The following is a 16,366-nucleotide window of genomic DNA, read 5'->3' as shown; positions in this document are numbered from 1 at the left end:
CACTTGCAGAGATCAAAAAGGAAGGAGCTCCCTTTGACTTTTTCAATGCAAAATTGGCTGGAATTGAGAGCGGATGCCATGTCATTTTTGGAGAGCCCCTGATGTGTCTTAAGAGTGAAAAACATCCACAAGTGACCCCATTTTGGAAATAGACCCCTCAAGGAACTTATCTAGATATATGGTAATCACTTTGAACCCCCAAGTGCTTCACAGAAGTTTATAACTTAGAGCAGTGAAAATAAAAAAATCACATTTTTTCCACAAAAATTATTCTTAGCCCCAATTATTTTATTTTTACAAGTGTAACAGGAGAAATTGGACCCCAAAAGTTGAAGTTACAAATGATGGTTTTTCGCGCTAATCTGTTAATGGGGCGGTTACCTAATGGGAAAAAATAATAAATGCAGTCCTGAATGATAAACCACCGTCCCAGAAAATATAATAAAATTAAAATAAGGCATCCCAATCAAAATTAAAAAAATTAATATTGGTGTTAAGGTGCCTGGTATACCTCTTCACCATTGCATGACATGTACACCGATTGTGGATAATTATAATGCAGGGAAAGGCAGCAGGTAGGATATTCAATACAGCCTGTATGGCATTTAGGTATTTAATTCCTGCCAACTACCAGCCACTTTAACGGACTAGCGCGACAAATCATTATTTGTATCTTCAGTTTTTGGTTTATTTATTGGATTTTATCACACAGAATCCAGAGTTTGTCTGCAGCTTTCTGTTTTTTCTATTTTCCTCATTATATCAGTGCGGGCGCTAGTGTTATTTTTGTTATATTCGTTTTTTTGGATCTCAAAAGTTGTACAATTTGTCCTTCGTACGTTGATACCGCATATGGGGGGAAACCAGTGTTTGGGTGCACCACAGAGCGCAAAAGGGAAGGAGCATCGTTTGACCTTTTCAATTCAAATTAAGCTGGAATTGAGAGCGGACACCATACCGCCTTTGGAGAGCCTCTGATGTGCCTAAACCGTGGGAACGCCCCCAAAATTGACCCCATTTTGGAAACTAGACCCATGAAGGAACTTAACTAGATGTGTGGTGACCACTTTGAACCCCAAAGTGTTTCACAGAAGTTTCTAACGTAGAGCCTTGAAAAGAAAAAATCCAATATTTTTCCACAAAAATGAACTTTAGCCCCAAATTTGTCAAATTCACAAGCGTAACGGGAAAATTTGGACTTCAGCAGTTGTTGTGCAATTTGTCCTGATTACGCTGATACTCCATATGTGGGGGAAAACCAGTGTTTAGGTGCACCGCAGGTTGAAAAAGGGAAGGAGCACCGTTTTACTTTTTCAACTTAAATTTGGCTGGAAATGAGAGTGGTCGGCGTGTTACGTTTGGAAAGCCCCTGATGTGCCTAAACAGTGGAAACCCCCCCCACAAGTGACCCAATTTTTGAAACTAGACCCCTCAAGGAACTTATTAAATGTGTGATGAGAACTTTGAACCCCCAAAGTGCTTCACAGAAGTTTATAATGTAGAGCCGTGAAAACAAAAAATCTAATTTTTCCACAAAAATTATCTTTTAGCTCCAAATGTTTTAGTTTCACAAAGGTAACAGGAGAAATTGGACACCAAATGTGTGGGGCAAAATCACTGTTTGAGCACAGGGAAGAGCTCAGCAGGGAAAGAGCACTATTTGATGTTTTCAACACAAAATTGTCTGGAATTGAGAGCGGACACCATGTCTCATTTGGCGAGCCCCTGATGTGCCTAAAGAGAGGAAAACCCCCCACAAGTGACCTCATTTTGGAAACTAGATCCCTTAATGAACTTATCTAAATGTGTGTTGAGCACTTTGAACCCCCAAGTTCTTTAAGGAAAATTTTAATGTTGAATTGTGAAAGTAAAACAAATGTCCCACAAGTGAATGTGAATTTTATAATGTATTGGTGTACGGAGGTTGTGTAGAGTGCATCAGGTTTGTATACGAGAGTTATGTAGTGTACGTCAGGTTGGCATTTGTGAGTTGTGTAATGCTCGTCAGGTTGGCATACATGAGATGTGTATGTCAGAAATTAATTTAGTAGTTAATGGATGTGTAGTACAGTCTGAAGCATTCTTTTATACACAAGCCAGACTTATCTGGTGTCCTTGCTTATCCCCCTTCTGTAACACACTCTGCACCTCTTTTGCAACCTTCTTTTTTCTGTGCTTTGGGGACCTCGCTCAGGAAATGTTGACATGGTACGATACAAGCTCCTTCAGTTCTGGAAGTAATGAGGCCTGCTTTTTGATGATCTCTAAAGATTAGAGCCTTGATTTCTTACTAGGCAGGTATTGCCAGAATTTGAGCCTCCCCTTGAAATTAATTAGGGATTCATCCATGCAGATGTCCCTTTGGAGTACTTACACCTCAGCAAGCTTGTTGCTGAAGTGTTCAATGACCGGCTGAACTGAAAATACAGTGAAAAATGGGATCACCTTGGGGAGGACAATGTGCATTATCATTATAATGGAGCATTTCTCCTTGTGGAGAGTGACATGCTAAGCATGCCGAGATGAGGCTGCAGTATTCCTCTGGGAAATATGCAAATTGTCTCTTCAGCGAGGAAGAGGACTAGAACTCTAGTGCTACCCAAAGGAAGTAGTAATCCTAGAAGTCATGTCAACCCTTTAACGAGCCTTGTTACATGACTTAGGATAAAAGCCATAACCAGAATCTCAATTTGCAGACATTGTGTTTCAGAGTACTGCCCCTCATCAGTGCAAAGTGTGAGATCTGGTTTGGCTGTGTGAGAGGCGTCTGACCGGATCCGAGAAGTAGGTGCTTCACAGGTTTTAATGGAATGTGGAAGGAAAAAAAATGAACATTTTACCTTTTTTCACAAAAATGTTAATTTAGACCCAATTTTTTTTATTTTTCACAAAAGAAACAGGAGAAAATGGACCACAAAATTCTTTGTCCAATTTCTCCTGAGCATGCCGATACCCCATAAGTTGTAGAAAACCACTGTTTGGGCACACTGCAAGGCTCGAAAATGAAGGAGCACCATTTGACTTTTTTCATGTAAAATTTGCTGGAATAATTAGCAGAAGCCATGTCGTGTTTAGACAGCCACTGATGTGCCTAAACAGTGCCGTTCACAAGTGACGCCATTTTAAAGTCTAGACCCGTCAGAAAACTTAGTAACAACAATCCGAACAAAACCAAGGACCCAGGATAAACAATAATTCAGAAAATACTAAAATATGAGGACAACAAGGAAGTATAAAAAAATAATGCCTTTATTAATATATATATGGCAATGGCACCAACACTGTGCCTGTACTTGGAAGCAAACAATATATATACAAAATACTAAAATTAATATAAAAAATCTATATGTTTACTGGAGGACGGACTAGTAAAAATAGGACAAAAATAGGCTAGGGCACACAGAGAACCAAGGGAAGGAATTCAAAGATAGCACAAAATATATAAGCTAAATACCGACCAGAAGTATTAGTTCCCTATACAAAAAAAGTGCATAGTGCATATAAAATAATAATCATATCCCCTACATAGAGGGACCACGTAAGAGAAAAAAAAAAAAATATATGCAGATTTAATTAACATAAAAGTGCAAAATATCTGCTAATGTACAAAAAAAAAAAAAAAAAGTGTAGGTGAGAAATATTCATAAGGTGTAACAAAAAATGAGAGTGATGTGAGGTAAATAACAAACCAAAATAGGGAGATACTAAAAACTAACACTAATGGAAGGCATGAAGTTTGTGCAATTTAGAGAAAAAAAGGCTAATAGGGTCTGCACATATAAGTGTAAAATATTGCTAGACACCTTATATGAGGGAACACTAGACCCCTTTGTACGGTATCAAAAGACTGTGTACTTCAGAAAAAGAGACGAATAGAGTCTGCCCATATAAGGGTGAAATACCGCTAGATCCCTGGATAAGGGGACACCAAACTCCTTGGTATGGTATCAAGAAACTGTGTGCCAAAGAACAATGAGGCTGGAAATCACCAATTAAAAAGGACAATAAGTACCTGAACCAGTCCGTCCACGCCAAGATACAGGACACCCCGACACGTGTTTCGGACAGAAGTCCTTCAGGTACTTATTGTCCTTTTTAATTGGCGATTTCCAGCCTCATAGTTTCTTGATACCATACCAAGGAGTTTGGTGTCCCCTTATCCAGGGATCTAGCGGTATTTCACCCTTATATGGGCAGACTCTATTAGTCTCTTTTTCTGAAGTACACAGTCTTTTGATACCGTACAAAGGGGTCTAGTGTTCCCTCATATAAGGTGTCTAGCAATATTTTACACTTATATGTGCAGACCCTATTAGCCTTTTTTTCTCTAAATTGCACAAACTTCATGCCTTCCATTAGTGTTAGTTTTTAGTATCTCCCTATTTTGGTTTGTTATTTACCTCACATCACTCTCATTTTTTGTTACACCTTATGAATATTTCTCATCTACACTTTTTTTTTTTTTGTACATTAGCAGATATTTTGCACTTTTATGTTAATTAAATCTGCATATTTTTTTTTTCTCTTACGTGGTCCCTCTATGTAGGGGATATGATTATTATTTTATATGCACTATGCACTTTTTTTGTATAGGGAACTAATACTTCTGGTCGGTATTTAGCTTATATATTTTGTGCTATCTTTGAATTCCTTCCCTTGGTTCTCTGTGTGCCCTAGCCTATTTTTGTCCTATTTTTACTAGTCCGTCCTCCAGTAAACATATAGATTTTTTATATTAATTTTAGTATTTTGTATATATATTGCTTGCTTCCAAGTACAGGCACAGTGTTGGTGCCATTGCCATATATATATTAATAAAGGCATTATTTTTTTATACTTCCTTGTTGTCCTCATATTTTAGTATTTTCTGAATTATTGTTTATCCTGGGTCCTTGGTTTTGTTCGGATTGTTGTTACTATCCATATACGAGTGGTCTGCCACTCACCTTTCTGTGTATAGGCCATTCCCCAATTGGTTACACATTATATATTATGATGTATATATATATATATATATATATATATATATATATATATATATATATATATATATATATATATATATATATATATACTTTTCTTATTTTAAAGAATCTGTGGTCTGGAATTATACACTTGTTTCACCCTCAGAAAACTTATCTAGATGTGTGGGGAGCACCTTGAACCCCCAGGTGCTTCACAGAAGTTTATAACGTTGAGCCATGAAAATAGCAAAAACAAATTTTTCCCTTAAAAATGTTTTAGCACCAAATATTGCATTTTCATAAGGATAACAGGAGAAATTACACCATATATTTTGTTGTGCAATTTCTCCTGTGTATGCAGATACCCCATAAGCAAAAAGCTTATTGCAAAACTGATTACCTCAAGAGAAAGAGACTAAAAAACAACATTTTATTCCTCTTCTCCGTTGTGGAGATAATGGTGTCACTTCCTGTCTTGTGCTGTTATGGAGTCACTAGCAAGCTTACTAGTGGACATGTTGAACTTAAAGGGAACCTGTCACCCCCAAAATCGACGGTGAGCTAAGCCCACCGGCATCAGGGGCTTATCTACAGCGCCTGTGCACTGCAGTACTTTGCTCTGCCCTCAACAGGGCAGACAAAGTACGCCTGCGCCGGAGCCGCAGTGTGAAGACCAGAGGAGGACGTCATCTGATGAAGATAGGAGGCGATGGACCGGATGGCGACACCCATCGGACCGGACCGGGACCAGGACCGCCCCTGGGTGAGTATAATCTAACCTCTTTTTCTCATCTTTTAGGATACATCGGGGCTTATCTACAGCATTCCAGAATGCTGTAGATAAGCCCCTGATGCTGTTGCGCTTAGCCCATCCTCGATTTTGGGATAACAGGTTCCCTTTAACATTACATTTAATTATTACAGTTGACATCCAGCACATTAACCCCCGTAACACTGCAATCAAACATGATTGCAGTGTTCCGATGGCATAGGGAAGCATCGCGCAGGGAGGGGGCTCCCTGCATGCTTCCCTGAGACCCCCAGAACAGCGCGATGTGATCGCATTGTTCCGAGCATCTCCTCCATACTCCTCCCTGCAGGCCCCAGATCCAAGATGGCCACGGGGGTCCTTCTAGGTCCTGTAGGGAGGTGGCTTGCAAGCGCCTGCAGAGAGCAGGCACCGGCAAGCCTCCTGCAGTGCCTGTCAGATCGTTGATCTTACACAGTGCTTTTCAAAGTGTCAGTACAGCGATCTGACACTATACAGTGATGTCCCACCCTGGGACAATGTAAAAAGTAAAAAAAATATTAACGTATAAAAAAATAAATTCCTAAATAAAGAAAAAAATATATATATACTGTTCCAATAAATACATTTCTTTATGTAAATACAAAAAAAAAAAAAAAAAAAGTACACATATTTAGTATCGCCGCGTCGATAACGACCCGACCTATAAAACTAGCTAACCCCTTCAGTGAACACCGTAAAAAAAAAGCAGGCAAAAAACAATGCTTTATCATCATACCTCCGATCAAAAAGTGGAATAACACGCAATCAAAAATATGGATATAAATAAACATGGTACAGCTGAAAACGTCATCTTGTTCCGCAAAAAAAGAGCCACTATACAGCGTCATCAGTGAAAAAATTGGCGTCCTCAATTCTAGTCAATTTTGCATTGAATAGTTAAATGGCGCTCCTTCCCTTCCGAGCTCTGCCATGCACTCAGTGGCTTACCCCAACATATGGGGTATCAACGTACTCAGGACAAATTGCACAACAACTTATGGGGTCCAATTTCTCCTTTTAACCTTGGGAAAATAAAAAATTGGGGGCGAAAAGATAATTTTTATGAAAAAATATGATTTTTTATTTTTACGGCTCTATATTATAAACTTCTGTGAAGCACTTGGGGGTTCAAAGTGCTCATCACACATCTAGATAAGTTCCTTATGGAGTCTACTTTCCAAAATGCTGTCACTTGTGGGGGTTTCACTGTTTAGGCACATCAGACATGGCGTCCAATCTCAATTCCAGTCAATTTTGCACTGAAAAGTCAAACGGTGCTCCTTCCCTTCCGAGCTCTGCCATGTGCCCAAACAATGCCCTCCCACCCCACATATGGGGTATTGGGTATTTTCTATCATATAGACTCCTCAAATTGACCGCAAATGTGATGTGGTCCCTAAAAAAATGATGTAAAAATGAGAAATTGCTGGTCAATTTATAACCCTTATAACACCCTAACAAAAAAAAATAAATTGGTTCCAAAATTGTGCTGATGTATAGTAGACATGTGGGAAATGTTATTTATTAAGTATTTTGTGTGACATATCTCTGTGATTTAAGGGCATGAAAATTCAAAGTTGGAAAATTGCGAAATCTTTGCCAAATTTCCGTTTTTTTCCCAAATAAACGCAAGTAATGTCAAGGAAATTTTAAGACTATCATGAAGTACAATATGTTGCGAGAAAACAATGTCAGAATCTTCGGGATCCATGCAAGCGTTCCAGAGTTATAACCTCATATAGGGACAGTGGTCAGAATTGTAAAAATTGGCCTGGTCATTAACGTGCAAACCACCCTTAGGGGTTAAGTTCATAATTTCCAATAGTGAGCATGCTAGTGACTCCATAACAGCACAAGACAGGAAATGTTGAATGACGCCAGCATGGAAGGTGAGTACAGGCTTTATTATTTTATGGGGGGCCAAACATTCTTACCAAGAAGGGGTTATCCTAGTAGTGGACCACCTCTGTAATGACTTGTAAATTCTGCCTGCCTGATAACTGTCTGCACATTTAGGAATTAAAGGGAACCTGTCACCCCCAAAATCGATGGTGAGGTAAGCTCACCGTCATCAGGGGCTTATCTACAGCATTCTGGAATGCTGTAGATAAGCCCCCGATGTTACCTGAAAGATGATAAAAAGAGGTTATATTATACTCACCCAGGGGCGGTCCCGCTGCGGTCTGGACAAATGGGTGTCTCAGGTCCGCTCCGGTGCCTCCCATCTTCATTCCATTAAGTCCTCTTCTGGTCTTCACGCTGCGGCTCCGGCGCAGGCGTACTTTGTCTGCCCTGTTGAGGGCAGAGCAAAGTACTGCAGTGCGCAGGCGCTGGAAAGGTCATAGAGCCGCGGCGTGAAGACTAGAAGAGGACGTCATGGAATGAAGACAGGAGGCGCCGGAGCAGACCTGAGACACCCATTTGACCGGACCACAGCGGGACCGCCCCTGGGTGAGTATAATCTAACCTCTTTTTCTCCTCTTTCAGGTTACATCGGGGGCTGCTTATCTACAGCATTACAGAATGCTACCACAAAAACCCAGAGCACAAATGTCCAATTCAACATATTTGTGTAAAAATCTTCAAAATGTTTATTAATATATAATCAGTAAAAGTCACATTATAGTATCAATACAAAATACAAAAATATATATCAATATCAATATGTGTGCTGTCAGCACAACCATATAGCAGGAGACGATAAGGAGAGAATATGATGGTAGCCAAATAGGGGAAGGAGTGCTATAATTCCTCCTTATGGTAACAACATGAATCCATGATATTGGGTACTCAGTGTGGCCACATATATTTATATATATAGTGTTATTCAGATAATCTGCTCCCCCCCCACGGGGGGGCCAAGTGAGGAGGGGGTGCGTTCCCAAACCACTGATGGGTAAGCATGACCTGTATGCAATTATGTGACTGTACTTACGGGGGTGGCCGGAGGAGCAGATTATCTGAATAACACTATATGTATAAATATATGTGGCCACACTGAGTACCTAATATCATGGATTCATGTTGTTACCATAAGGAGGAATTATAGCACTCCTTCCCCTATTTGGCTACCATCATATTCTCTCCTTATCGTCTCCTGCTATATGGTTGTGCTGACAGCACACGTATTGATATTGATATATATTTTTGTATTTTGTATTTTGTATTGATACTATAATGTGATTTTTACTGATTATATATTAATAAACATTTTGAAGATTTTTACACAAATATGTTGAATTGGACATTTGTGCTCCGTGTTTTTGTGGTAATATTATTGTGGAGTGGTCCTGGAGGTTGGGCACCAGTGGGGTGCTTAGAGAGAGCTGGTACTATCGGCTCACAATTACAAAACAGATTAATGCTTCAAGTTTACAGCATTACAGAATGCTGTCGATAACCCCCGGATGACGGTGAGCTTACCTCACTATCGATTTTGGGGGTGACAGGTTCCGTTTAAGGAGGTACCCTAACCCCAATTACATAGATTTTATAGATATTATTTTTTTAGTTTGTTAGTAAACCCACCATGAACATTAAAAGACTGAAGCCTGCATGTGGTGCCTGTGGTGCTATTTTTATGGCTAGTACAAGGATTTTAACTTCTTCCCAAGGAATGATTTTCTGTTTTTGTTTCATCCTGCCCTTCTTCCAAGAACTATAACTTTTTTATTTTTCTGTCCACTTAGCTGTTTGAGGGCTTGTTTATTCAGGACAAGTTATACTTTTGAATGACACCATATATTCTACCATATATTGTACTGGAAAACAGGAAAAAAAAATTCCAAGTGTGCTTAAATTTCAAAAAAGTGCAATTCCACAATGGTTTTTTGAGGGTTTTTTATTTACCATAGTCAGTATATCGTAAAACTGACCTGGTAATAGGATTCCCCAGGTCAGTATGAGTACACAGATACCAAACATGTATAGCTTTGCTATTTAAGCGGTGAAAACAATTCTGACATTTGTAGGAAAAATAAAAAATAAAAAAAAATTGCTCTTGTCGCCATTATCCAAGACCCGTAATGTTTTAAATTTCCAGGATCCGAGGCTTTGTAAGGGCTTATTTTTTTGTTCCCTCAGCTGACGTTTTTATTGACACTTTTTAGGGAAAATACAATGTTTTGATTTCCCCTTATTGCATTTTATTGCAATGTTGCTTTGGACAAAAAAAAAACAGAATTCTGTTGTTTTGATTTTTTTCTCGTTAAGCCATTTAACGATCAGGTTAGTTTACTTTTATATTTTTTAAAGATCGAATTTTTAGAAACGCAGTGAAACCAAATATGTGTTTTTTTAAATTAGTTTTAATGCTATTATCAGTGTAGCTTTTGCTGTAGAGGCTGCGGGCCCCCAAAGGTGTGGAGGCCGTGGACAATTGCCCAGTTTGCCTACCCCCTCCTAACACCAGCCCTGCCTCGCCTTTCAATTTGGTTACTGTTTATAACCGATCAACATTCAAGGCAAAATATGGGAACCAATTATCAGCCCTCAGCTTCTGAGGTGCACCATTCAACACCGTTACACTCTCGAGCGTGCGTTTTAAAGTTATTTCATTGAGTTTGGTGGTTCCAAAGTTTTCCCTAGACATCTCCAGCTCAGGGAATTTGGCTTCAGGGGTGCTTCCTCATTCTCAATTCCAACAAGTACAGAAAATTAAAAATTGTTGGTCGTGTCATGTGATGGGATTTTTTGAGCCGCATCCTGGTTGCCATCTGAGCTACCAGGTGTTACCGCTTTCCCCCACAAATTCCAAAACAATGGAATGTTATCGAAAGTCACTTTTGACAATTACAGGATTTAATAAGTCTTTGACCCCTCCCACTTCAGAGGACCCAGATACCAGTCTGTGCTTTTGTTGACCCAGGCCATGGAATAGTTCTTGGCATCTCCATGGATACATCTTACCCTTACCCCCTACCCAGGGACTAACATGTGCGGAAGTGTGGCCCTTACTATGGTCACCAAACTGCCAGAGTCCAGGAGTCCCGACACTGGGACATAGTTAACGGTCACCTGGCATGACTGAGGCCACTGGCTAGAATGAGAAACAGCACTGCAGTCATGGTAATCAAAGTTGGAGCAGTGCTGGCTTATTTTGCAGTTCATTTATTCCATGGCCATAGGACAATGGATGGCTATATGACCAGGGCAAGACACCTCCAGCAGATAACGGCCGGGACTGATAACTCAGAAGTGGCTCTGCTGCCTCCTGGTACATTTCACGAGTGTGGATTTAATCCCCTTCTTTTGGGTGTCAACCCCCTTAGGGTACCCCAGTAAGGTGACCTTACACTCTCTTGACTGCTCAGGGAATTTTCAACAGCCAGGCATCTCTCTACCAGGCTCACAAGATCATCTGCATTATGAGGATCTCCCTGGGCAACCCAGAATTGCATTGGCCTAGGCAGTGAATGAATAAAACAGTCCATCACCACTGTTTCATCATCCGTGCCTTGGGAGCAAGTCTGGGGCTGTAGACATTTTTGTACCAAGTGCAACAGGCCAAACATTTGGGACCGTCAAGGCATATCCCTGTGGCAGCTTCAGTGGTGCATCCTTTGTGCCCTAACACCAACATTCAAACACCAACTGTAGGGATTTCACACTCTTTGTCAGCTGTTACTGCAATGCAGTCTGGTCTAAACATGTGAAGTTTTATTGCTTTCATAAAACACCAGTGGTTCCAAAACAAAACATCCTCTTCTGGGCACAAAGATATAATAGAAAAAATAAACAGTTCATGCACCATCAGGCAACAAATACCAGGGTGGGTTGACCTGTTCAGATTAAAGTCCTCTCTATCAGCTTCTGGCTGAAACTGCCAACACAAGAGGTATTTTCTTCCTCCTATACACAGACAGCTGTGAGACAAATCAAATTATCTTCATTAAATAGGACCTGTACAGCCCAGAGAAGAGGTATGGGTGCAACCATTCCCACCCAAACTCTTCTGGCCTCTCCTAAAAACAGGACCTAAAAAGCAGTCGTAATAAATAAAAAAAACTCTCAACAACTTGTTGCTGAAGCTTCATCTCTGGGACTTACATCTCCCACGCTAGGCACCTCGGTGACATATACCTCCCATCCAAGACTTTACCTCCTGCTTTCCTATAATGGTTAGAAAAAGCTTATTACAAAACTGACTTCCTCAAGAGAAAAAGGCTAAAGAACAAAAAAAATGTTCTCTTCTCTGTTGTGTAGATATTGGTGTCCCAGAACCAGGGGCTCCTTCCCTGTCCCTAACGCAAGGGGCGCTCTAGCTTGCCCTGTTCCCCGGGTTACTTGTGATGAAGACACCGGACCACGTACCTTGCCTTAGCTCCTGAATCTGCTGTACATAAGTTAAAAGCAAGTGCATTTAAATAGCTAAGGCATGTGTCAGAGTTGACCTCAGTGTGTGAATAAGGGCAGACAAAAAGACCGTGCTGCATGTATACCAATTTAATCCAAGCTCAATTTTTATATTTTTCTTTGTATTTTTCAATTCTGTGCAAGCCGGGGAGTGGCCTCACTTTTCTGAACTGGTAATTACATTTAAAAGATTCCCCAGACTGGTGTCCATAGATTGGGACCCAGTCTTTTTGTCTGCTCTTATTCACACACTGAGGTCAACTCTGACACATGGTATGCTTTTTAATATTAGACAGCATAGGACCATCCAAATCAGGGCACCTTGACGATGGTGAGATGGCTTTTATGCCATTTTTGATCAAAAACAGTATTACTAAGAACCCTGAGTTATTTAAATCCAATTGCTTTTTCTTATTTAGTTACAGCAGCGTTTTTTGCTCATTTTGTTTCTTGTAGGCTTTGCGCATTTTAAAAGGTATTCTCAAATTTGAAAATTATCCCCCTATTCCCAGTATAGGGGATAACTTAGTGTTTGATCACTGGGGTGACCAGCAATATTGAAATCAGGGCACTGAAGAGCCTTGTGTGAATGGACTGGAGGTCAATCATGTGCACCTCCACTCCATTGATTCTTCATGGGACCGCCAGAGATTGCTGAGAGCTGTGTTCAGCTCGTCTTTGGCACTCCCATAAGAATGAATAGTGTCACAGTGTGTATGGTTGCCCTCCTCTCCATTCACATGGTCTTTTGAGGTCAGTTTATCAAAATTATTGGAGGCCCAATCTGTCGAACCGTCAATGATGATGAATTCAGCGAATTAGAGATAACTTTCAAACTTGTTAATATTAAGGCTACAGTCATTTATGCAGCACTTTGCAATCATTCAGGTAATTGGTTGGGTTGCTTGGATTTGTGAGAACTGTTGTGAGTACTACTATTAACAAGATTATGAAATAAGCAAAACATAATAATTGGCCAAGATATAAAGGCGATTACATATAGGAAATATGAACAAGGCAAACCACGTCTTATGAAAAAAATGCCTAATTAAATAAGTAAAGTCTTTTACTAACAAGGAATATGTTGTAAATTTATTTATTAGAGATGGGCAGATCGATTACTGGGACTCCTGTCTATCAGCCAGGTCATGAGTCTCTGGCTGCTGAATGGGAGTCTCTTTCCTTCCAAGATCCCTGAAGTGTCTTTTGATGATGTTGCACAAACCCGGCTAATCATATGCTGCAGCAGGGATCCCAGAAGGAAAGAAAGTTGCGAACCTCCCATCCAGTAGTCAGATACCCATAACTAGTATTTATTTCTGAGAGGTAGCAATAAAGTGTATTGTTTTAACTTGTTACATTGACCTTTTGTCGACTTTTTCCTTTAGTTGTGCAGAATACTCACAAGAAACATTTATATGAAAGAACTGAAAAACTTGTAGAGAACAAACCTCCAAGATCTAATCAGCAAGAGGAAAGTTTTCAATTTTCTACACGTTATGTGAATCTCATCATTGTCTCCACTAATCACTTTAGGCAACGCTCTGAGAATGAGCTCATAGAGCTGGGAAAAAAACATGAGGAATATTTAAAGAAATCCCAATATGAATTACAGCACATTTTTCCCAATAAATTGTTCCGCTGGTACCACGAATCTAATCTTGTGCCACATATGGTAATGGTGATCGGAGTGCCCGGTGTAGGGAAGACCACCCTGATGCAGAAGTTTGTCTATGACTGGGGAAGGAAGGTACTATATCAGAGATTCTCCTTTGTCTTTTTCTTCAAATTTCGGGAACTCAACAGACTGGATAATATAAGTGTGGAGACCATGATCCTTCATCAGTATCCACATCTGGAGGAGCAGCTTGAAGACATCTTTCAAGATCCAGAGAAACTTCTCTTTATATTTGATGGCTTAGATGAAAGTTTTCATGAAGTCAATTTCACATCCCATCACTTGTGCTCTAATCCTAAACAGCCCAAACCTTGTGGTCAGATTGTCGTTAGTTTGGTGAGAAAGTCTCTTCTGAAAGGTTGTTCTGTTCTGATGACCAGTCGCCCAACCAGACTGACATCGATTGATCATAGTGTTTTCCAGAGAAAAATAGAAATCATTGGATTTTTTCCAGAAGAACGACAGATGTACTTTGAAAATTTCTTTTCTAATCCTGAAATGACAGAAAAGGCTTTTAGTTACGTGAAGCAGAATGAGACCTTGTACACATTCTGTTACCTCCCGTCCTACTGCTGGATCATCTGTACAGTGTTATCCAGGAGCTTCCAGACCACAAGTAGTGATCAGCCGGTATTATTACCCAAAACTGTGACACAACTCTTCGCCATATTTATCGCCAACATCCTGGCCAATCACAGTCTGCACAAAAGTGACGCTCAGGAGATCCTGCGGTCCATCGGATGGATGGCAGAACATGGGGTAATGAATCGCATTATTATTTTTGATGACCAAGATCTGGATGCTTTTCATGTGGACAAGAAGTCAAAGCTTTTATCAAGTTTTCTGATGGAATCAGCAGAACCTGTGTCCTATTCCTTCTTACACCTCACGGTGCAGGAATTCTTCTCTGCCTTGGTGCATTATGTGGATTATTCTCCTGTGAAGTTACAGAAATCACTATATAATGCCACTTCATATTCTGATGGACGCGGTGAAATGTTCCTCCGGTTCCTGTTTGGTTTATCAGACAACTCCACAAGGTCTATACTAACTGGATATCTGGACCCACAAGCAGCTCAGGCCTCAATAAATGTCATCACTTGGGTGAAGAACTTCATTGTAGATAAACAGAGGCAAAGTATAACCAATAAGCAACATCTTCTCAGTATATTCTTCTATATGTATGAATCCAGAAATAAGGCTTTAGTGCTCGAGTTATTACAATCACACAGAAAACTGGACTTTTCTGGAGTTCATATGTCATCTCTAGACTGCATGGTGTTAGCATTTATCCTGGAAATCTGCACAAATATAGAAGAACTCAATTTCTCTAGATGTTGCTTAGACATTGAAGGACTAGACAGACTTGCATCAGTGTTACATAACCTGAAGAATCTGAGGTAAAATACTAATCTGAGGTAAAATACTAATTACCGTATATTTTATTTTTATGTGGTATTAGGATTCTAATCAAAATCTAATAAATATATTGCATTCATACTTCAAGGCTGTAAGTTTGGGTCCTATTATAAAATTGATGTGGGGTAGATGCCTTATAACCTTTTCAACCTTGGGAATCATCCCTGTAGCAGCAGAGGACTGGGCTGAGCAAGAGCCTTATTTTAGCAAGGCGAGGACTGGGGATTGTGATCTAAGTCCAGAAGACTGTGAATATATGGGGGTTGTTTTATATTTATATATCATTAAAAACATCTAGAAGTAGAATTAAAAGAAGTTCACATTCGATGTGATACTATTGTTTAGATACAGTTGTGCTCAAAAGTTTACATACCCAGGCAGAATTTGTGCTTTCTTAGCCTTTTTTCAGAGAATATGAATGATAACACCAAAACTTTTTCTCCACTCATGGTTAGTGGTTGGGTGAAGCCATTTATTGTCAATCTATTGTGTTTTCTCTTTTTAAATCCTGATGACAACTCAAAACATCCAAATGACCCTGATCAAAAGTTCACATACCCTGGTGATTTTGGCCTGATAACAAGCACAGAAGTTGACACAAATGGGTTTGAATGGCTACTAAAGGTAACATTCTCACCTGTGACCTGTTTGCTTGTAATCAGTGTGTGTGAATAAAAGCTGAGTGAGTTTCTGGGATCCAGACAGACTCTTGTATCTTTCATGCAGCCACTGACATTTCTGTATTGTGAGTCATGGGGAAAGCAAAAGAATTGTCAGCGGATCTATGGGTAAAGGTAACTGAACTGTATAAAACAGGAAAGGGATACAAAAAAAATATCCAAGGAATTGATAATGCCAGTCAGCAGGGTTCAAACTGTGATTAACAAATGGAAAATCAGGGGCTCTGTAAAAACAAAACCACGGTCAGGTAGACCAACAAAAATGTCATCCACAACTGCCAGGAAAGTTGTTCGGGATGCAAAGAAAAAAACTCAAATAACATCAGCTGAAATACAAGACTCTGTGAAAACTAGCGGTGTGTCTTTTTCAAGATGCACAATATGGAGGCACTTGAAGAAAAATTATCTGCATGGTCGTGTCGCCAGAAGAAAACCATTACTGTACAAATGCCACAAAGTATCTCTCCTACAACACGCAAAA

The 16,366-nt window shown here is 39.8% G+C and overlaps 1 protein-coding gene across 2 annotated transcripts in view; it reads left to right on the top strand.

The window, feature by feature from the left end:
* The window catches only part of LOC138639649 (NACHT, LRR and PYD domains-containing protein 3-like), a 515,752-nt gene that overhangs the window by 346,719 nt on the left and 152,667 nt on the right, over positions 1–16,366 (top strand). For both annotated transcript variants that reach the window (XM_069728773.1, XM_069728772.1), the window contains one exon: positions 13,497–15,186. In XM_069728773.1, coding sequence (XP_069584874.1) covers positions 13,497–15,186 — 1,690 coding nt within the window. The remainder of the gene's footprint in view (positions 1–13,496; positions 15,187–16,366) is intronic.

This window comes from Ranitomeya imitator, chromosome 1, assembly GCF_032444005.1.
Source record: "Ranitomeya imitator isolate aRanImi1 chromosome 1, aRanImi1.pri, whole genome shotgun sequence".
NCBI lineage: Eukaryota > Metazoa > Chordata > Amphibia > Anura > Dendrobatidae > Ranitomeya > Ranitomeya imitator.
This window is presented reverse-complemented; position numbering and strand designations above follow the sequence as displayed.